Source organism: Coregonus clupeaformis, chromosome 4 (genome assembly GCF_020615455.1).
Source record: "Coregonus clupeaformis isolate EN_2021a chromosome 4, ASM2061545v1, whole genome shotgun sequence".
Lineage (NCBI taxonomy): Eukaryota > Metazoa > Chordata > Actinopteri > Salmoniformes > Salmonidae > Coregonus > Coregonus clupeaformis.
The window spans coordinates 19,672,178-19,695,665 of NC_059195.1; the positions used below are offsets into that span (position 1 = coordinate 19,672,178).

The 23,488-nt window shown below is 46.6% G+C and overlaps 1 protein-coding gene across 7 annotated transcripts in view; it reads left to right on the top strand.

Annotated features, from left to right (window-relative positions):
- The window catches only part of LOC121553503 (RAB3A interacting protein (rabin3)), a 49,053-nt gene that overhangs the window by 13,110 nt on the left and 12,455 nt on the right, over positions 1–23,488 (top strand). For 5 of the 7 annotated variants that reach the window (XM_041866668.2, XM_041866651.2, XM_041866688.2 and 2 more), the window contains exons 2-6: positions 13,054–13,160; positions 13,882–14,160; positions 14,973–15,165; positions 21,063–21,158; positions 22,227–22,304. In XM_041866668.2, the coding sequence (XP_041722602.1) occupies positions 13,913–14,160; positions 14,973–15,165; positions 21,063–21,158; positions 22,227–22,304 (615 nt within the window). In that variant the 5' untranslated portion in view covers positions 13,054–13,160; positions 13,882–13,912. Of the gene's footprint in view, positions 1–5,680; positions 5,704–13,053; positions 13,161–13,881; positions 14,161–14,972; positions 15,166–21,062; positions 21,159–22,226; positions 22,305–23,488 lie in introns of those variants that run through there. The other 2 variants (XM_041866677.2, XM_041866705.2) reach the window with 2 other exon arrangements.

Genomic DNA, 23,488 nt, shown 5'->3' on the forward strand with positions numbered 1-23,488 from the left:
GTCCTGTCAGTGGGTCTCCCTTCAGGGCTGGACTGACCTGTAGTCCTGTCAGTGGGTCTGCCTTCAGGGCTGGACTGACCTGTAGTCCTGTCAGTGGGTCTGCCTTCAGGGCTGGACTGACCTGTAGTCCTGTCAGTGGGTCTGCCTTCAGGGCTGGACTGACCTGTAGTCCTGTTAGTGGGTCTCCCTTCAGGGCAGGACTGACCTGTAGTCCTGTCAGTGGGTCTCCCTTCAGGGCTGGACTGACCTGTAGTCCTGTCAGTGGGTCTCCCTTCAGGGCTGGACTGACCTGTAGTCCTGTCAGTGGGTCTGCCCTTCAGGGCTGGACTGACCTGTAGTCCTGTCAGTGGGTCTGCCTTCAGGGCTGGACTGACCTGTAGTCCTGTCAGTGGGTCTCCCTTCAGGGCTGGACTGACCTGTAGTCCTGTCAGTGGGTCTGCCTTCAGGGCTGGACTGACCTGTAGTCCTGTCAGTGGGTCTCCCTTCAGGGCTGGACTGACCTGTAGTCCTGTCAGTGGGTCTCCCTTCAGGGCTGGACTGACCTGTAGTCCTGTCAGTGGGTCTGCCCTTCAGGGCTGGACTGACCTGTAGTCCTGTCAGTGGGTCTCCCTTCAGGGCTGGACTGACCTGTAGTCCTGTCAGTGGGTCTGCCTTCAGGGCTGGACTGACCTGTAGTCCTGTCAGTGGGTCTGCCTTCAGGACTGACCTGTAGTCCTGTCAGTGGGTCTGCCTTCAGGGCTGGACTGACCTGTAGTCCTGTCAGTGGGTCTGCCTTCAGGGCTGGACTGACCTGTAGTCCTGTCAGTGGGTCTGCCTTCAGGGCTGGACTGACCTGTAGTCCTGTCAGTGGGTCTCCCTTCAGGGCTGGACTGACCTGTAGTCCTGTCAGTGGGTCTGCCTTCAGGGCTGGACTGACCTGTAGTCCTGTCAGTGGGTCTCCCTTCAGGGCTGGACTGACCTGTAGTCCTGTCAGTGGGTCTGCCTTCAGGGCTGGACTGACCTGTAGTCCTGTCAGTGGGTCTCCCTTCAGGGCTGGACTGACCTGTAGTCCTGTCAGTGGGTCTCCTTCAGGGCTGGACTGACCTGTAGTCCTGTCAGTGGGTCTCCCTTCAGGGCTGGACTGACCTGTAGTCCTGTCAGTGGGTCTCCCTTCAGGGCTGGACTGACCTGTAGTCCTGTCAGTGGGTCTGCCCTTCAGGGCTGGACTGACCTGTAGTCCTGTCAGTGGGTCTGCCTTCAGGGCTGGACTGACCTGTAGTCCTGTCAGTGGGTCTCCCTTCAGGGCTGGACTGACCTGTAGTCCTGTCAGTGGGTCTGCCTTCAGGGCTGGACTGACCTGTAGTCCTGTCAGTGGGTCTCCCTTCAGGGCTGGACTGACCTGTAGTCCTGTCAGTGGGTCTGCCTTCAGGGCTGGACTGACCTGTAGTCCTGTCAGTGGGTCTGCCCTTCAGGGCTGGACTGACCTGTAGTCCTGTCAGTGGGTCTGCCTTCAGGGCTGGACTGACCTGTAGTCCTGTCAGTGGGTCTCCCTTCAGGGCTGGACTGACCTGTAGTCCTGTCAGTGGGTCTGCCTTCAGGGCTGGACTGACCTGTAGTCCTGTCAGTGGGTCTGCCCTTCAGGGCTGGACTGACCTGTAGTCCTGTCAGTGGGTCTCCCTTCAGGGCTGGACTGACCTGTAGTCCTGTCAGTGGGTCTCCCTTCAGGGCTGGACTGACCTGTAGTCCTGTCAGTGGGTCTGCCCTTCAGGGCTGGACTGACCTGTAGTCCTGTCAGTGGGTCTGCCTTCAGGGCTGGACTGACCTGTAGTCCTGTCAGTGGGTCTGCCTTCAGGGCTGGACTGACCTGTAGTCCTGTCAGTGGGTCTGCCCTTCAGGGCTGGACTGACCTGTAGTCCTGTCAGTGGGTCTCCCTTCAGGGCTGGACTGACCTGTAGTCCTGTCAGTGGGTCTCCCTTCAGGGCTGGACTGACCTGTAGTCCTGTCAGTGGGTCTCCCTTCAGGGCTGGACTGACCTGTAGTCCTGTCAGTGGGTCTGCCTTCAGGGCTGGACTGACCTGTAGTCCTGTCAGTGGGTCTCCCTTCAGGGCTGGACTGACCTGTAGTCCTGTCAGTGGGTCTCCCTTCAGGGCTGGACTGACCTGTAGTCCTGTCAGTGGGTCTCCCTTCAGGGCTGGACTGACCTGTAGTCCTGTCAGTGGGTCTGCCTTCAGGGCTGGACTGACCTGTAGTCCTGTCAGTGGGTCTGCCTTCAGGGCTGGACTGACCTGTAGTCCTGTCAGTGGGTCTCCCTTCAGGGCTGGACTGACCTGTAGTCCTGTCAGTGGGTCTCCTTCAGGGCTGGACTGACCTGTAGTCCTGTCAGTGGGTCTGCCCTTCAGGGCTGGACTGACCTGTAGTCCTGTCAGTGGGTCTCCCTTCAGGGCTGGACTGAGCTGTAGTCCTGTCAGTGGGTCTGCCTTCAGGGCTGGACTGACCTGTAGTCCTGTCAGTGGGTCTCCCTTCAGGACTGACCTGTAGTCCTGTCAGTGGGTCTGCCTTCAGGACTGACCTGTAGTCCTGTCAGTGGGTCTCCCTTCAGGGCTGGACTGACCTGTAGTCCTGTCAGTGGGTCTCCCTTCAGGGCAGGACTGACCTGTAGTCCTGTCAGTGGGTCTCCCTTCAGGACTGGACTGACCTGTAGTCCTGTCAGTGGGTCTGCCTTCAGGACTGACCTGTAGTCCTGTCAGTGGGTCTCCCTTCAGGGCAGGACTGACCTGTAGTCCTGTCAGTGGGTCTCCCTTCAGGGCAGGACTGACCTGTAGTCCTGTCAGTGGGTCTGCCTTCAGGGCTGGACTGACCTGTAGTCCTGTCAGAGACCTGAAAATAGCTGTGCAGCAACACTCCCCATCCAACCTGACAGAGCTTGAGAGGATCTGCAGAGAAGAATGGGAGAAACTCCCCAAATACAGGTGTGCCAAGCTTGTAGCATCATACCCAAAAATACTCAAGGCTGTAATTGCTGCCAAAGGTGCTTCAACAAAGTACCGAGTAAAGGGTCTGAATACTTATGTAAATGTGACATTTCTGTTTTTTATGAGCTATTGTGTGTAGATTGATGAGGAAAAAACCCCCATTGAATCTATTTCAGAATAAGGTTGTAACAAAATGTGGAAAATGTCAAGGGTCTGAATACTTTCCCAATGCACTGTATATCCTCTCCTCTCCTCTCCTCTCTGCTCGCCCTCTCATCTCCTCTCCTCTCCACTCCCCACCCCTCCCCTGCTGCGTCTCCTGGCAGCCCCTGACATTTTCTCATGACAGGTGGCTGTGGCTCTGCTTGACACAGAGTGGGGAGGAGAAATCTCTGTGTTGGTTCCCCTTCACTAACAGGGCCTTTTAAAATCTGCGATACGGAGAACGAGGACGGAATCCAGACAATAAAACGGAAATCACAATCTTTAAAAATGTATTGAAAATTAATTAGTGATTAGTATTTCCTGCAACTGTCTGAAGAGGCAACAATAATTCTCCCTTGTGTGTGTGTGTGTGTGTGTGTGTGTCTGTGGTGCACGTAGCTACCACTTTGTGTAGCCATTAGCGATGATGCTAATGAAAAAGCTTTTGGTACATGGAAATGCTTTCCCTTCTCAATTAATTGTTAACTACAAAGTGCTAAGCTTTACCTGGCAGTGTGATATCATGATTATTTGCATCAATCCAGTGGGTATTTGTTTTGCAAACGCTACAAAAACACTGCTAAACAACAGCCTCTTGCCAGGTGCGCACTGGGATTAAAGGAGAACTACACCAGACCTCAAAAAGTGGTCTCCTGATGTGGTTTAAGCATTGATGTCGATTAGAACATCCAATGTAGTTTATTTTATTTTATTTTTTAACTGTGATTTGTGAGAGCGAAAACCTGAGAAAAAAAGATACGGAATCAGGCTAAAAATACAGTAACCTGCTGTCTGCCTGGGCTCAGCCTGCTACTGGCTACAGACAGCCAGGGACCCGGCAGTGGCCCTATATCAGATGACTACCGTCTCTCTCGCTCTCCCTCTCTGGTAGTCTTCTGTGGAAACACAGTAAGCTCAGGCCTTTGGTTGCACTGTGATTCAGAAGTATCGTTTTTCTCTCTGCCCAGAGCATGTTCTCTGACCGGCCTGTTGCTACAGGACTGAGTTTGTTAGACAAGATAGTCATCATGAATAATGCAGTAGTGAACTCTGGCTCTCTCCATGTTGATCTGATGATGGTGGAGCTAGTAACTGGGGCTGGTTATAATGCAGTAGTGAACTCTGGTTCTCTCCATGTTGATCTGATGATGGTGGAGCTAGTAACTGGGGCTGGTTATAATGCAGTAGTGAACTCTGGTTCTCTCCATGTTGATCTGATGATGGTGGAGCTAGTAACTGGGGCTGGTTATAATGCAGTAGTGAACTCTGGTTCTCTCCATGTTGATCTGATGATGGTGGAGCTAGTAACTGGGGCTGGTTATAATCTTATGTTTTCATTGAGGGAACCATCTGTGCTGTTGCTTCAATGATTCCCGTATAGCCACAGACGTAGCATACACCTGGCCGACACACGCCTCTCACCTTTGTGTGTGTGTGTGTGTACACTATACACCTGAATCAGCAGTCTGGTAAACACATTACGCTATTTAACCTTCTACACTATGATCCAGTTGAACCACTCTCTATAGACAGGACTATGATCCAGTTGAACCACTCTCTGTAGACAGGACTATGATCCAGTTGATCCACTCTCTATAAATAGGACTATGATCCAGTTGAACCACTCTCTGTAGACAGGACTATGATCCAGTTGAACCACTCTCTATAGACAGGACTAATAGTTGATGAGTAATGACCTGCCTACTGTCTGAATGCTGCTATTCTTGTCCTGTTGTATCTGTAAGCCCTGTTGAGAACAGAACACAACACACCCTCTTAGACACACACACACACACACACACACACACACACACACACACACACACACACACTACAGTAGCTCGTCTCAAAGCTGTCGCTACGCTCCTCTGTTTACAGCACCATGTTCACTGGGTAGGAAATTAGAATGACAACCTGTCACTGTTTCCATAGCAGCCGCCCTGACAGACAGGTGCTGCAGCCTATGAGCTGCTCCCATTACCGGGCTCTCCGTCTTTCCAGCCAATAGATTTATTGTAGATTCACCCTTCAGTGGACTGGCCGTGTTTGTAAAAACACCTCATGACAGTGAGTTAGCTTAACCTTCGGAATGTGAGCATGGGTGTGTCTGTAATGTGTATGACCAGTGGAGTTTGAGATGTGAGGTGTGTGTGTGTGGGTGTGTGTGGGTGTGTGTGTGCTCACAGACAGGACTGTGACAGTGATAGTAATGTGATTGTGCAGATTGACAGGGCATGACTCGACAGACGGCCGTGTTCTGTTGGGTGTTGTCTTTTCACTGATCCAAAAACATTCACCAATAGGCCTATAGCATGCAGCATATGGCATTCATCTTTCACATACAAATAGCACTTTTTGGTAGTGCTCAAAGCATGCCATTCCATGAGAGCAGCATATATAACCCCCGCAAGGCTGCCGGCCCAAACGGCATCCCTAGCCGCAGCTGGCTGGTGTGTTTACGGACATATTCAATCTCTCCCTTTCCCAGTCTGCTGTCCCCACATGCTTCAAGATGGCCACCATTGTTCCTGTACCCAAGAATGCAAAGGTAACTGAACTAAACGACTATCGTCCCGTAGCACTCACCTCTGTCATCATGAAATGGATCATATCACCTCTACCTTACCTGCCACCCTAGACCCACTTCAATTTCCTTACCGCCCCAATAGATCCACAGACGATGCAATTGCCATCACTCTGCACACTGTCCTATCCCATCTGGACAAGAGGAATACCTATGTAAGAAAGCTGTTCATTGACTATAGCTCAGCATTCAACACCATAGTACCCTCCAAGCTCATCATTAAGTTTGAGGCCCTTGGTCTGAACCTCGCCCTGTGCAACTGGGTCCTGGACTTCCTGACGGGCCGCCCCCAGGTGGTGAAGGTAGGAAACAACATCTCCACTTCGCTGATCCTCAACACTGGTGCCCCATAAGGGTGCGTGCTCAGCCCCCTCCTGTACTCCCTGTTCACCCATGACTGCGTGGCCAAGCACGCCTCCAACTCAATCATCAAGTTTGCAGATGACACAACAGTAGTAGGCTTGATTACCAACAATTACGAGACAGCCTACAGGGAGGAGGTGAGGGCTCTGGGAGTGTGGTGCCAGGAAAATAACCTCTCACTCAACGTCAACAAAACAAAGGAAATGGTCGTGGACTTCAGGAAACAGCAGAGGGTGCACCCCCCTATCCACATTGACGGGACCGCAGTGGAGAAGGCGGAAAGCTTCAAGTCCCTTGGCGTACACATCACTGACAAACTGAAATGGTCCACCCACGCAGACAGTGCCTCTTCAACCTCAGGAGGCTGAAGAAATTTGGCTTGGCACCTAAAACCATCACAAACTTTTACAGATGCACAATTGAGAGCATCCTGTCGGGCTGTATCACCGCCTGGTACGGCAACTGCACCGCCCGTAACCGCAGGGCTCTCCAGAGGGTGGTGCGGTCTGCCGAACGCATTACCAGGGGCAAACTACCCGCCTTCCAAGACACCTACAGCACCCAATGTCACAGGAAGGCCAAAAAGATCATCAAGGACATCAACCACCCGAGCCACTGCCTGTTCACCCTGCTATCATTCAAAGGGTGAGGTCAGTACAGGTGCATCAAAGCTGGGACCGAGAGAATGAAAAACAGCTTCTATCTCAAGGCCATCAGACTGTTAAATAGCCATCACTAGCACATTAGAGACTGCTGCTGCCTATTGAAATCACTGGCCACTTTAAGAAATGGAACACTAGTCACTTTAATAATGTTAACATATCTTGCACTACTCATCTCATATGTACAGTGGGGAGAACAAGTATTTGATACACTGCCGATTTTGCAGCTTTTCCTACTTACAAAACATGTAGAGGTCTGTAATTTTTATCATAGGTACACTTCAACTGTGAGAGACGGAATCTAAAACAAAAATCCAGAAAATCACATTGTATGATTTTTAAGTAAGTAATTTGCATTTTATTGCATGACATACAGTGGGGAAAAAAAGTATTTAGTCAGCCACTAATTGTGCATGTTCTCCCACTTAAAAAGATGAGAGAGGCCTTTAATTTTCATCATAGGTACACGTCAACTATGACAGACAAAATGAGAAAAAAATATCCAGAAAATCACATTGTAGGATTTTTTATGAATTTATTTGCAAATTATGGTGGAAAATAAGTATTTGGTCACCTACAAACAAGCAATATTTCTGGCTCTCACAGACCTGTAACTTCTTCTTTAAGAGGCTCCTCTGTCCTCCACTCGTTACCTGTATTAATGGCACCTGTTTGAACTTGTTATCAGTATAAAAGACACCTGTCCACAACCTCAAACAGTCACACTCCAAACTCCACTATGGCCAAGACCAAAGAGCTGTCAAAGGACACCAGAAACAAAATTGTAGACCTGCACCAGGCTGGGAAGACTGAATCTGCAATAGGTAAGCAGCTTGGTTTGAAGAAATCAACTGTGGGAGCAATTATTAGGAAATGGAAGACATACAAGACCACTGATAATCTCCCTCGATCTGGGGCTCCACGCAAGATCTCACCCCGTGGGGTCAAAATGATCACAAGAACGGTGAGCAAAAATCCCAGAACCACACGGGGGGACCTAGTGAATGACCTGCAGAGAGCTGGGACCAAAGTAACAAAGCCTACCATCAGTAACACACTACGCCGCCAGGGACTCAAATCCTGCAGTGCCAGATGTGTCCCCCTGCTTAAGCCAATACATGTCCAGGCCCGTCTGAAGTTTGCTAGAGTGCATTTGGATGATCCAGAAGACGATTGGGAGAATGTCATATGGTCAGATGAAACCAAAATATAACTTTTTGGTAAAAACTCAACTCGTCGTGTTTGGAGGACAAAGAATGCTGAGTTGCATCCAAAGAACACCATACCTACTGTGAAGCATGGGGGTGGAAACATCATGCTTTGGGGCTGTTTTTCTGCAAAGGGACCAGGACGACTGATCCGTGTAAAGGAAAGAATGAATGGGGCTATGTATCGTGAGATTTTGAGTGAAAACCTCCTTCCATCAGCAAGGGCATTGAAGATGAAACGTGGCTGGGTCTTTCAGCATGACAATGATCCCAAACACACCGCCCGGGCAACGAAGAAGTGGCTTCGTAAGAAGCATTTCAAGGTCCGGGAGTGGCCTAGCCAGTCTCCAGATCTCAACCCCATAGAAAATCTTTGGAGGGAGTTGAAAGTCCGTGTTGCCCAGCGACAGCCCTAAAACATCACTGCTCTAGAGGAGATCTGCATGGAGGAATGGGCCAAAATACCAGCAACAGTGTGTGAAAACCTTGTGAAGACTTACAGAAAACATTTGACCTGTGTCATTGCCAAGAAAGGGTATATAACAAAGTATTGAGAAACTTTTGTTATTGACCAAATACTTATTTTCCACCATAATTTGCAAATAAAATCATTAAAAATCCTACAATGTTATTTTCTGGAATTTCTTTTCTCATTTTGTCTGTCATAGTTGACGTGTACCTATGATGAAAATTACAGGCCTCTCTCATCTTTTTAAGTGGGAGAATTGGTGGCTGACTAAATACTTTTTTCCCCCACTGTAAGTATTTGATCACCTACGAACCAGTAAGAATTCCGGCTCTCACAGACCTGTTAGTTTTTCTTTAAGAAGCCCTCCTGTTCTCCACTCATTACCTGTATTAACTGCACCTGTTTGAACTCGTTACCTGTTTAAAAGATACCTGTCCACACACTCAATCAAACAGACTCCAACCTCTCCACAATGGCCAAGACCAGAGAGCTGTGTAAGGACATCAGGGATAAAATTGTAGACCTGCACAAGGCTGGGATGGGCTACAGGACAATAGGCAAGCAGCTTGGTGAGAAGGCAACAACTGTTGGCGCAATTATTCGAAAATGGAAGAAGTTCAAGATGACGGTCAATCACCCTCGGTCTGGGGCTCCGTGCAAGATCTCACCTCGTGGGGCATCAATGATCATGAGGAAGGTGAGGGATCAGCCCAGAACTACACGGCAGGACCTGGTCAATGACCTGAAGAGAGCTGGGACCACAGTCTCAAAGAAAACCATTAGTAACGCACTACGCCGTCATGGATTAAAATCCTGCAGCACACGCAAGGTCCCTCTGCTCAAGCCAGCGCATGTCCAGGCCCGTCTGAAGTTTGCCAATGACCATCTGGATGATCCAGAGGAGGAATGGGAGAAGGTCATGTGGTCTGATGAGACAAAAATAGAGCTTTTTGGTCTAAACTCCACTCGCTGTGTTTGGAGGAAGAAGAAGGATGAGTACAACCCCAAGAACACCATCCCAACCGTGAAGCATGGAGGTGGAAACAACATCATTCTTTGGGGATGCTTTTCTGCAAAGGGGACAGGACGACTGCACCGTATTGAGGGAAGGATGGATGGGGCCATGTATCGCGAGATCTTGGCCAACAACCTCCTTCCCTCAGTAAGAGCATTGAAGATGGGTCGTGGCTGGGTCTTCCAGCATGACAACGACCCGAAACACACAGCCAGGGCAACTAAGGAGTGGCTCTGTAAGAAGCATCTCAAGGTCCTGGAGTGGCCTAGCCAGTCTCCAGACCTGAACCCAATAGAAAATCTTTGGAGGGAGCTGAAAGTCCGTATTGCCCAGCAACAGCCCCGAAACCTGAAGGATCTGGAGAAGGTCTGTTTGGAGGAGTGGGCCAAAATCCCTGCTGCAGTGTGTGCAAACCTGGTCAAGACCTACAGGAAACGTATGATCTCTGTAATTGCAAACAAAGGTTTCTGTACCAAATATTAAGTTCTGCTTTTCTGATGTGTCAAATACTTATGTCATGCAATAAAATGCAAATTAATTACTTAAAAATCATACAATGTGATTTTCTGGATTTTTGATTTAGATTCCGTCTCTCACAGTTGAAGTGTACCTATGATAAAAATTACAGACCTCTACATGCTTTGTAAGTAGGAAAACCTGCAAAATCAGCAGTGTATCAAATACTTGTTCTCCCCACTGTATAAACTGCATTCTATTCTATAATATTCTACTGTATCTTAGTCCATGCCACTCTGTCATTGCTTGTCCATATATGTATATATTCTTAAATTCCATTCCTTACTAGATTTGTGTGTATTGGGTATATGTTGTGAAATTGTTAGATATTACTTGTTAGATATTACTGCACTGTCGGAGCTAGAAGCGCAAGCATTTCACTACACCCGCAATAACATCTGCTAAACACGCGTATGTGACAAATAAAATTTGATTAGATTTTATCTTTACATTAAAATCCAAAGTCTGTCAGATTTACAGTCATTTCAATTAATTTAATACCCCTTGATCTTTCCATTAATCACCTGCTCATGCCTTATATAAAATATTCAACAGTGTTAACCCTTTACCATCCAGGGAATTGGCCTATATGGATAGGGCTACATTGTGATGTTTCTTACAGAATAAATATAGAAAGCATATGCATAACCATGGTAGCAATTAAAATGGAACAGTTTGGAGGAATACCTATATAAAATCCAAACATTACACTGTTGATTTTATGTGCATTTTACATTTACTGTACTATTGCCAACATACTAGCTAAGTTATAAACTATGACCTTAGTGGTAGACTTCCACAAGGCAATTCAGGGAAACCGATCATAACTTTGGTGTGCATAGGAGTCACGAGTGCATTCAATTGCGTGTTCTGCGGGCAAATGTTCTTCACAATAAACAAACACAGGCTCATTCTGTTCAGAATGACACCCAGGGTGTGACGCCATGTCATCTTGGAACTGTACATCAAACACAGTAATCATAAACATTGACACTGTATACAGTGCCTTCGGAAAGTATTCAGACCCCTTGAATTTTTCCACATTTTGTTAGGTTACAGCCTTATTCTAAAATTGATTAAATTGTTTTTTTCCCCCTCATCAATCTACACACAATACTCCCATAATGACCAAGAACAGGTCTTCAGAACAACAAAAAAACTAATGAAATATCACATTTACATAAGTATTCAGACCGTTTACTCAGTACTTTGTTGAAGCACCTTTGGCAGTGATTACAGCCTTGAGTCTTCTTGGGTATGACGCTACAAGCTTGGCACACCTGTATTTGGGGAGTTTCTCCCATTCTTCTCTGCAGATCCTCTCAAGCTCTGTCAGGTTGGATGGGGAGCGTCGCTGCACAGCTACTTTCAGGTCTTTCCAGAGATGTTTAATCGGGTTCAAGTCTGGGCTCTGGCTGGGCCACTCAAGGACATTCAGAGACTTGTCCCGAAGCCACTCCTGCGTTGTCTTGGCTGTGTGCTTAGGGTCACTGTCCTGTTGGAAGGTGGTCCTTCGCCCAAGTCTGAGGTCCTGAGCGCTCTGGAGCAGGTTTTCATCTGTACTTTGCTCCGTTCATCTTTCCCTCGAGCCTGACTAGTCTCCCAGTCCCTGCCGCTGAAAAACATCCCCACAGCATGATGCTGCCACCAACATGCTTCACGGGAGGGATGGTGCCAGGTTTCCTTCAGATGGGACGCTTGGCTTTCAGGCCAAAGAGTTGAATCTTGGTGGAATTTTGTTTTTCATGTTCTGATAGTCTTTAGGTGCCTTTTGGCAAACTCCAAGCGGACTTTCATGTGCCTTTTACTGAGGAGTGGCTTCTGTCTGGCCACTCTACCATAAATGCCTGATTACTGGAGTGCTGCAGAGATGGTTGTCCCTCTGGAAGGTTCTCCCATCTCCACAGAGGAACTCTAGAGCTCTGTCAGAGTGACCATCAGGTTCTTAGTCACCTCCCTGACCAAGGCCCCGCTCCCCCGATTGCTCAGTTTGGCCAGGCGGCCAGCTCTAGGAAGAGCCTTGGTGGTTCCAAACTTCTTCCATTTCAGAATGATGGAGGCCACTGTGTTCTTGGGGACCTTCAATGCTGCAGACATTTTTTGGTACCCTTCCCCAGATCTGTGCCTCGACACAATCCTGTCTCGGAGCTCTACGGACAATTCCTTCGACCTCATGGCCTGGTTTTTGCTCTGATATGCACTGTCAACTGACCTTATATAGACAAGTGTGTGCCTTTCCAAATCATGTCCAATCAATTGAATTTACCACAGGTGGACTCCAATCAAGTTGACGAAACATCTCAAGGATGATTAATGGAAACAGGATGCATCTGAGCTCAATTTCGAGTCTCATAGCAAAGGGTCTGAATACTTATGTAAATAAGGTATTTCTGTTTTTTTTTAAACCTGTTTTCGCTTTGTCATTATGGGGTATTGTGTGTAGATTGCTGAGGAATATTTTGTATTCAATCCATTTTAGAATAAGGCTGTAACATAACAAAATGTGGAAAAAGTCAAGGGGTCTGAATACACTGTGTAACATGAGTTTTATGAAATGGAAATGTGAAGTGCACATTTGGACTCACAGGTGTTTGGCTTCCTTGTATGTCATCAAAGTGGTATTTGTTACAATCCTCAACGTCTCATCTTTCAAAATACATTGAGTCCTCGTAATTTACAGCATTTCCCTCACTCAGACAACAACAAATGTGTAAAAGTTGACCAATTACCGGGAGGGATGGGGGGCAATTTCTTGTCACGTTGTGGTGCTCCAGTTCAGAACGTCTGTCAGTCAAAACTCATACAGAGCTGTGAAGCACAGAGCCAGAGGTCTGACGTCATGTATAGCATGGTCCTGTAAAGCTACTGCTTATTAGTGTCCAAATCTGCCATTTTCAACCCGTATACGGGTACGAGTGTAAAGGGTTATATGGTTATATCTAACTAACCCTGGCAAGATCTCCAAGCTGTTGTCCAAGCTGTTGTCCAAGCTGTTGTCCAAGCTGTTGTCCAAGCTGTTCCTAATATTTCAGCTCACCAACAGTAGCTAACTCTCTCTTCCTCTCTTGTCTTCTCTTGCAGCAGTAACCCAGTGTTGGAGGACTCAGGCTATCCTGACTGAAGAGAAGGAACCACTACACAAACAATCAGATCATCAGCTTTTAAATACACACACATTCATCATAATGGTAGGTTCAAACCTGTTGGTTTCAATTCAGCTAAATGAATGAATGAATGAATGAAACAGTTTATCGAATGAAACAGTTTGGCATAATCCGGTGGAATCGGTTCTTAGTTGTGAAGGCTAGCTAAACCTTCAGTTTGAATGTGAACACTAACTTCCTCAGGCACACGTTAGATTTCCTCTCAGAGAGACTGGCCTGTTACTGTCGGTACCCATTCCCCTGAATGACCTATTTAATCTCAGCCCTCACTGACTGGAGCAGTGGCCTGGCGGTCTGCTGTCTCTGCTGGGGCTGAAGCGGGAGACAGTCTACAGACCAATGTTTAACCAGCTACTCCACAGTCCACACCTGTTATTCAAACACTGATACTATTCCTGCTGTGGGTACTCTGATTTGAATAGGGATCGTCTCATCTACCCAGCACAATTAGATCTGTGTGGATGCAGGCTAGAATGGATGTCTCTGATTGACCCAAACAAAGTAATCTTTTTGAGTTTCTTTTTAATCATGTGTTCTCTCCTCTCCTCTCCTCTCCTCTCCTCTCCTCTCCTCTCCTCTCCTCTCCTCTCCTCTCCTCTCCTCTCCTCTCCTCTCCTCTCCTCTCCTCTCCTCTCCTCTCCTCTCCTCTCCTCTCCTCTCCTCTCCTCTCCTCTCCTCTCCTCTCCTCTCCTCTCCTCTCCTCTCCTCTCCTCTCCTCTCCTCTCCTCTCCTCTCCTCTCCTCAGGAAGGTGTATGATGACTGTAGCTGCAGGGCCATGGCCAGCGAACCCCTTGAAGGCTTCCATGAGGTCAACTTGGCGTCGCCCACCACCCCTGACCTCCACGGATTGACCTCCGACACCAGACCCCAATGTCCCAGCGCCCCTTCCAGTACCCTGTACCGTACCCCCTCCCTCAGCTCCAGCTCCTGCCCCCCCAACGCCCTGCGAGCCGACCAGCTGCCCACCCAGCCCATCTACTCTGCCCCTAGGCTACTGGGCAGCACAGAGCCCCACAATGGAAGGTAATGAAGAAACCCTCCTGGAGAAACACTTACATTACCTGGCCCATGACAACCACAATATAAAGAGATATTACCTGGCCCATGACAACCACAATATAAAGAGATATTACCTGGCCCATGACAACCACAATGTGAAGAGATGTTACCTGGCCCATGACAACCACAATATAAAGAGATATTACCTGGTCCATGACAACCACAATGTAAAGAGATATTACCTGGCCCATGACAACCACAATGTGAAGAGATGTTACCTGGCCCATGACAACCACAATGTAAAGACATGTTACCTGGCCCATGACAACCACAATGTAAAGAGATGTTACCTGGCCCATGACAACCACAATGTGAAGAGATGTTACCTGGCCCATGACAACCACAATGTTTGAAGAGATGTTACCTGGCCCATGACAACCACAATGTGAAGAGATACTAGAGAAAAACCTTGAAGATCGAACACAAATCCTAGCGGGTGAAACTGTTTGAAATGAATTCCAGATTTTTGCTAGGATCTCTTTACACAGTGCAGTTGGTATTAACCAGGCAATGTAATCATAAAAGTGAAGGGTTCCACTAGGTGGTGATCATTGACACTTAAAACGTACTATTGATAGCTAGCCCACTGGGATGCTAATTCATACATAAAAACATGCTAACTCAGCTAAAAATGACCAGCCAGGTAATGATAGCTGGATCATTGTCAACACTAAGTTAACAGTCAATAGTACTGCTCAATGATGACTGATTGATCCCTGTAGTAATCAGTCAACCCTCCTATACGCTTACATTAGTTTACCCATGATTCCTTGCAGTGTTCCGGGGTTGGAACCCCCCGCCCGGTCAGAGGCGGAGTCAGCAGAGGGGGTGTTCCTGTCTGGAGAGGAAGGGGAGGAGTCTCTGGGTCTGACCAATGACAGCCTGTCCCACCTCCGCAGCCCCTCAGTCATGGAGATCAGAGAGAAAGGCAATGAGAGAATGAAGGAGGAGCTAGCCAAGGCACAGAGGGTAAGAGAACACACACACACACACACACTGTCCCCATGTCATGTGTATCTCTCTGGCTGTGTGCCTCTTCTAGTTGATAATGGAGTGAACTCCATGCAGAAGGATTGTGTGGTTCTCCTCCTCCTCTTCCGATCAAAGCAGCCATGTTGAATTCAGCGGCAGGGAACAACATGTTGTTATCTCCTCCTGTGTTCTCTGAAATTACACCACAAGCCCCTTGCCAATGTTTATTTCTAACCCAACGCTCCTGAATGCTGCTTTCTCCAGCCAACTCTGATGAGTGAGAACTCCCACTGTCTCATAACCAGAGTCTGAGTGGGCGTGTTGGGCCTGAGCAGGCCAGGTGATTGGTAGACCAGTGATTCTACAGGAACAGTGCTTTGCTCAGTCTGATGATCCTCTCCATTTTACCATGTTATTATCAGTCTCTTCATTCAGTCTCTTCATTCAGCCTCTCCATTCAGCCTCTCCATTCAGCCTCTTCATGCAGCCTCTTCACGCAGCCTCTCCATGCAGCCTCTCCATTCAGCCTCTTCATGCATCCTCTTCATGCAGCCTCTCCATTCAGCCTCTTCATGCAGCCTCTCCATGCAGCCTCTTCATTCAGCCTCTTCATGCAGCCTCTCCATTCAGCCTCTCCATTCAGCCTCTTCATGCATCCTCTTCATTCAGCTTCAATCAGAGCAGCATATTAGAGCCACAAACAGGAGTTTTTGTCATGTGTCAATTATCCACTTGTGCTTCAAACGTTGTTGTTGTTGTTGTTTTGACCTCTGCGTGTTTCTTCTAAAGCATTCTAACTCTCCCTCTCTACACTGGTGTGCCAGACAGAGTTCAGGCCACAGGCCTCATCTCACTGCCTGATTTAGAAATCTCTGAAATCAAATGGTGTGTGTGAGAGAGACGCAGCTGCCAGTTGCACCCACATTCTGTCTCTCTCAGTCCTGCTGCTCAGAGCAGGGATGTGTGAGAGATGGAGAGATGGAGAGAGAGAGAGAAAGACGCAAGACGAGAGAGAGAGAGATGCAGAATTCTGCAAAAATATCCTCCTTGTACAACGTAAAACACCAAATAATGCATGCAGAGCAGAATTAGGCCAATACCCGCTAATTATCAAAATCCAGAAAAGAGCCGTTAAATTCTAGAACCACTTAAAAGGAAGTGATTCCCAAATCTTCCATAACAAAGCCACCTACAGAGAGATGAACTTGGAGAAGAGTCCCCTAAGTAAGCTGGTCCTGGGGCTCTGTTCACAAACACAAACAGACCCCACAGAGCCCCAGGACGACAACAACAACAACAACACAATTAGACCCAACCAAATCATGAGAATACAAAAAGAGAATTACTTGACACATTGGATAGAACAAACAAAAAAACAGAGCAAACTAGAATGCTATTTGGCTCTAAACAGAGAGTACACAGTGGCAGAATACCTGACCACTGTGACTGACCCAAACTTAAGGAAACTTTGACTATGTACAGACTCAGTGAGCATAGCCTTGCTATTGAGAAAGGCCGCCGTAGGCAGACCTGGCTCTCAAGAGAAGACAGGCTATGTGCACACTGCCCACAAAATGAGGTGGAAACTGAGCTGCACTTCCTAACCTCCTGCCAAATGTATGACCATATTAGAGACACATATTTCCCTCAGATTACAGCGATCCACATAGAATTAAAAAACAAACCCAATTTTGATAAACTCCCATATCTACTGGGTGAAAAACCACAGTGTGCCATCACAGCAGCAAGATTTGTGACCTGTTGCCACAAGAAAAGGGCAACCAGTGAAGAACAAACACCATTGTAAATACAACCCATATTTATGTTTATTTATTTTCCCATTTGTACTTTAACTATTTGCACATTGTTACAACACTGTATATAGACATAATATGACATTTGAAATGTCTTTATTCTTTTGGAACTTCAGAGTGTAATGTTTACTGTTAATATTTATTGTTTATTTAACTTTTGTTTACTATCTACTTCACTTGCTTTGGCAATGTTAACATACATTTCCGAGGGAGGGAGGGAGGGAGGGAGGGAGGGAGGGAGGGGGGGAGGGAGGGAGGGAGGGAGGGAGAGAGAGAGAGAGAACTACTATCTACCTTCTCCCTCCACTTCCTCCTTTGATCACTACTCTCAACTACTACTACTACTCTCAACCTTCTGCCTCTGTCGGCATGACAATGACCTTGTGTTTGATGAGAGAGAGGGAGCCCCGTCCAGACGTGTGTGTATGCCATAAGCCAGCTCCCACTACTAATCTGAGCCATTGAAAACCAGTCACAATAAAAAGGCCCCAGCCAGCCAAGCCAAAGGAGTGGGAGTTTATCCTTCCAGATGCTTGTTGAGAGGCCTCTGCTTGTTGTTGTTGTTTACCATGGTGTAGAATACCTCTAGTATCTGTCCTGTTGTTTACCATGGTGTAGAATACCTCTAGTATATGTCCTGTTGTTTACCATGGTGTAGAATACCTCTAGTATCTGTCCTGTTGTTTACCATGGTGTAGAATACCTCTAGTATCTGTCCTGTTGTTTACCATGGTGTAGAATACCTCTAGTGTCTGTCCTGTTGTTTACCATGGTGTAGAATACCTCTAGTATCTGTCCTGTTGTTTACCATGGTGTAGAATACCTCTAGTATCTGTCCTGTTGTTTACCATGGTGTAGAATACCTCTAGTATCTGTCCTGTTGTTTACCATGGTGTAGAATACCTCTAGTATCTGTCCTGTTGTTTACCATGGTGTAGAATACCTCTAGTGTCTGTCCTGTTGTTTACCATGGTGTAGAATACCTCTAGTATCTGTCCTGTTGTTTACCATGGTGTAGAATACCTCTAGTATCTGTCCTGTTGTTTACCATGGTGTAGAATACCTCTAGTATATGTCCTGTTGTTTACCATGGTGTAGAATACCTCTAGTATCTGTCCTGTTGTTTACCATGGTGTAGAATACCTCTAGTATCTGTCCTGTTGTTTACCATGGTGTAGAATACCTCTAGTATATGTCCTGTTGTTTACCATGGTGTAGAATACCTCTAGTATATGTCCTGTTGTTTACCATGGTGTAGAATACCTCTAGTATCTGTCCTGTTGTTTACCATGGTGTAGAATACCTCTAGTATCTGTCCTGTTGTTTACCATGGTGTAGAATACCTCTAGTATCTGTCCTGTTGTTTACCATGGTGTAGAATACCTCTAGTATCTGTCCTGTTGTTTACCATGGTGTAGAATACCTCTAGTATCTGTCCTGTTGTTTACCATGGTGTAGAATACCTCTAGTATCTGTCCTGTTGTTTACCATGGTGTAGAATACCTCTAGTATCTGTCCTGTTGTTTACCATGGTGTAGAATACCTCTAGTATCTGTCCTGTTGTTTACCATGGTGTAGAATACCTCTAGTGTCTGTCCTGTTGTATTGGTCAGGCCCTGGAAAGCTGAGGCTGTCTGTGTTATTTAACAACTGGGTGTGTTAACAATGTGTCAAGACGTGTCACCTCGCCACAGGAGAGGACTAGTAAACCCTGTGTGTGTGTGTGTGTCGGTGTGTGTGTGTGTCGGTGTGTGTGTGTGTGTCGGTGTGTGTGTGTGTGTGTGTGTGTGTGTGTGTGTGTGTGTGTGTGTGTGTGTGTGTGTGTGTGTGCCCCCTGTTGGGCTGTAGCTCTTCACATGCAATTTCTGTGTGAACATCCGCTACTGCATCAGTATGTGGGTATTGGTGGGCGTAGGATCACTATAATGGTATGTGGGTATTGGTGGGCGTAGGATCACTATAATGGTATGTTTACTGACAAGACGCTGCAGGTCTAGTGGACACAGAGATATTTATATATGGACAACACCCAGTTTACCTACAGTATACACTACCGGTCAATAGTTTTAGATACACCTACTCATTCAAGGGTTTTTCTTTATTTCTACTATTTTCTACATTGTAGAGTAATAGTGAAGACATCAAAACTATGGAATAACACATATGGAATCATGTAGTAACCAAAAAAGTTAAATGTTTTAACAGATCAAAATATATTTTATATTTGAGATTCTTCAAATAGCCACCCTTTGCCTTGATGACAGCTTTGCACACTCTTGGCATTCGCTCAACCTGCTTCATGAGGTAGTCACCTGGAATGCATTTCAATTAACAGGTGTGCCTTCTTAAAAGTTAATTTGTGGAATTTCTTTAATTCTTAATGTCTTTGAGGCAATCAGTTGTGTTGTGACAAGGTTGGGGGGTATACAGAAGAGAGCCATATTTGGGAAAAGACCAAGTCCATATTATGGCAAGAACAGCTCAAATAAGCAAAGAGAAACGACAGTCCATCATTACTTTAAGACATGAAGGTCAGTCAATACGGAACATTTCATGAACTTTGAAACTTTTTCTTTAAGTGCAGTCGCAAAAACCATCAAGCGCTATGATGAAACTGGCTCTCATGAGGACCGCCACAGGAATGGAAGACCCAGAGTTACCTCTGCTGCAGAGGATAAGTTCATTAGAGTTACCAGCCTCAGAAATTGCAGCCCAAATAAATGCTTCACAGAGTTCAAGTAACAGACACATCTCAACATCAACTGTTCAGAGGAGACTGTGTGAATCAGGCATTCATGGTCGAATTGCTGCAAAGAAACCACTACTAAAAGGACACCAATAAGAAGAAGAGACTTGCTTGGGCCAAGAAACACGAGCAATGGACATTAGACCGGTAGAAATTTGTCCGTTGGTCTGGAGTCCAAATTTTGAGATTTTTGGTTCCAACCGCATTGTCTTTGTGAGACACGGTGTGGGTGAACGGATGATCTCCGCGTGTGTATATCCCACCTTAAAGCATGGAGGAGGTGGTGTTATGGTGTGGGGGTGCTTTGCTGGTGACACTGTCTGTGATTTTTTTAGAATTCAAGGCACACTTAACCAGCATGGCTACCACAGCATTCTGCAGCGATACGCCATCCCATCTGGTTTGGGCTTATTGGGACTATCATTAGTTTTTCAACAGGACAATGTCCCGACACACCTCCAGGCTGTGTAAGGGCTTTTTTACCAAGAAGGAGAGTGATGGAGTGCTACATCAGATGACCTAGCCTCCACAATCCCCCGACCTAGCCTCCACAATCCCCCGACCTCAACCAAATTGAGATGGTTTGGGATGAATCGGACCGTAGAGTGAAGGAAAAGCAGCCAACAAGTGCTCAGCGTATGTGGGAACTCCTTCAAGACTGTTAGAAAAGCATTCCAAGTGAAGCTGGTTGAGAGAATGCCAAGAGTGTGCAAAGCTGTCATCAAGGCAAAGGGTGGCTATTTGAAGAATCTCAAATATAAAATATATTTTGATTTGTTTAACACTTTTTTGGTTACTACATGATTCCATATGTGTTATTTCATAGTTTTGATGTCTTCACTATTATTCTACAATGTAGAAAATAGTAAAAATAAAGAAAAACCCTTGAATGAGTAGCTATTCTAAAACTTTTTGACCGGTAGTGTATGTCCATGTTTTGTAACTAACCAAGTATTGTATTGCTCTGGAATACATTTACTGTACAGGGTAATATATTATTATTAGGGTAATATAAACTTTTTGATTTCATACATCGAAACTTGGCCTGCTGTCAACTGAACTGTGTGTGTGTGTGTGTGTGTGTGTGTGTGTGTGTTTACAATACATGCCTGTGATAAGAAGTCTACACACACCTACAACATTCACACACACCAAGTCACGCTACATTTCACAACATTTTGATTTGTTTCATTTTATTCCGGCTGCTAAAATAAAGCACATTTGATTTTCCTTTGTTTGTCATTATTATTAAGACATCATTATATTTATATTCATTTGTTCATCATTTTTTTTGTTTGTGTCGTGTTTTTCCGTTTCATTTTTCATTTCTAAAGGATCTTAAGTTAAAAGACGAGGAGTGTGAAAGGCTTTCTAAAGTCAGGGATCAGCTGGGCCAGGAACTGGAGGAGCTCACTGCTAGCCTGTTTGAGGTTGGTCCGACCGGCTAAATCATCCCCCCAGAAACACTGAGACTGCCCTCCTTGTCATCAAAGTGTTTGGCTTCTCTCCTCCCTTCTCTTACGTAGTTAGATTAACAGTTTCCCTCCTCGCTCTCTCTGTGCCTCCTCTCTCTCTCTCTGTCTCCTCTCTCGCTCTGTCTCAGTCTCCTCTCTCTTTCTCCCTGCCTCCTCTCCCTGTCTCCTCTCTCGCTCTGTCCGCCTCCTCTCTCTGTCTCCCTTTCTCCTCTCCCTGCCTCCTCTCTCTGTCTCCTCTCTCTCTGTCTCCTCTCTCGCTCTGTCTGTCTCCTCTCTCTCTCTCTCTCCCTGCCTCCTCTCTCTGTCTCCTCTCTCTCTCTTTCTCCTCTCTCTCTGCCTCCTCTCTCACGCTCTCTCTCTGCCTCCTCTCTCTCTCTCTTGTCTCCTCTCTCGCTCTGTCTCAGTCTCCTCTCTCTCTCCCTGCCTCCTCTCCCTGTCTCCTCTCTCTGTCTCCTCTTTCTCCTCTCTCTTTCTCTGTCTCCTCTCTCTCTGTCTCGTCTCTCTCTGTCTCCTCTCTCGCTCTGTCTGTATCCTCTCTCTCTCCCTGCCTCCTCTCTCTGTCTCCTCTCTCTCTGCCTCCTCTCTCTTTGTCTCCTCTCTCTCTGTCTCCTCTCTCTCTGTCTCCTCTCTCTCTGTCTCCTCTCTCTCTGTCTCCTCTCTCTCTGTCTCCTCTCTCCCTGCCTCCTCTCCCTGTCTCCTCTTTCTCCTCTCTCTCTCTCTGTCTGCCTCCTCTCTCTTTATCTCCTCTCTCTCTCTGTCTCTTCTCTCTCTGTCTCCTCTCTCTGTCTCTCTCTCTGTCTCCTCTCTCTCCTGTTTTCAAAGCTCTGTTTGTTAGTTTGTAAAGCCTCTAACCTGCTTGTCTCTGGGTGTTGGGTGCTCTCTGTGACTCTGACTCAGGTTGGCTTGTGTTGGGTTGTTGGGTTCTCTGTTTTGTGTGTAGTATTGTGTGAGGAGTCGGTTGGGGTTAGAGGTCAGGGCGATGAGTGGTGCATTGTGGGTCTAACGTCTCGTGCCTTCTTACAGGAAGCTCACAAGATGGTGCGTGAGGCGAACATCAAACAGTCCACGGCTGAGAAGCAGCTGAAGGAAGCTCTGGGCAAGGTGAGGACTGAACCTTTCACATCCAAAATGGCTATACTACTGTGCCTACATGACTATGGCCCTCATGGAAATGGAGTGGCTGACCCAGTCTGATGGTCTTCTAATGAGAGCTCTGTATGCTGCGGTGTGTGTGTGTGTGTGTGTGTGTGTGTGTGTGTCTGGGATGGAGTGCTGGCTGATTTGATGTGTGCCTCCTCTTCACCAAAGGTGCCTGTCACACCACTGCAGCCTCCCGGCTGGCTGGCTGTTAATAGAAACCACAGGGACTGACTGACTGTACTGCACCATGTCTGGCTGCTTTAATAGCAAGCTGGATCAGTGCTGTGAGTGGTAGCAGTAACAGTGAGTTCAGTCCTGTAGATCATATCAGTCTGACAGTAACAGTCCTGTAGATCATATAATATCAGTCTGACAGTAACAGTCCTGTAGATCATATAATATCAGTCTGACAGTAACGGTCCTGTAGATCATATAATATCAGTCTGACAGTAACAGTCCTGTAGATCATATAATATCAGTCTGACAGTAACGGTCCTGTAGATCATATAATATCAGTCTGACAGTAACAGTCCTGTAGATCATATAATATCAGTCTGACAGTAACGGTCCTGTAGATCATATAATATCAGTCTGACAGTAACGGTCCTGTAGATCATATAATATCAGTCTGACAGTAACGGTCCTGTAGATCATATAATATCAGTCTGACAGTAACAGTCCTGTAGATCATATAATATCAGTCTGACAGTAACAGTCCTGTAGATCATATAATATCAGTCTGACAGTAACAGTCCTGTAGATCATATAATATCAGTCTGACAGTAACAGTGAGTTCAGTGTATAAGTCTTTAGAACAGTGTCCCTGGGTTGCTATGGTGACAGAGGGGATACTCTTCGTAATCGACCTTGATAGATAAAGGCTCATTTTAAACATGAATTGAATAGATTTACTGATATAACCATGTCATGTTTGTGATGTAAACCTGTTCCTCTCTCTCTCTGTTCCTGATACAACAGTATGAGACAAGACAGAAGATAGACCTGTATCTATATCGGTCCTATTTCTGTGATGTTCCACTCCTCTCTCTCTCTCCCTCTCTCTCTCTCTCTCTCTCTCTCTCTCTCTCTCTCTCTCTCTCTCTCTCTCGCTCTCTCGCTCTCTCGCTCTCGCTCTCGCTTGCTCT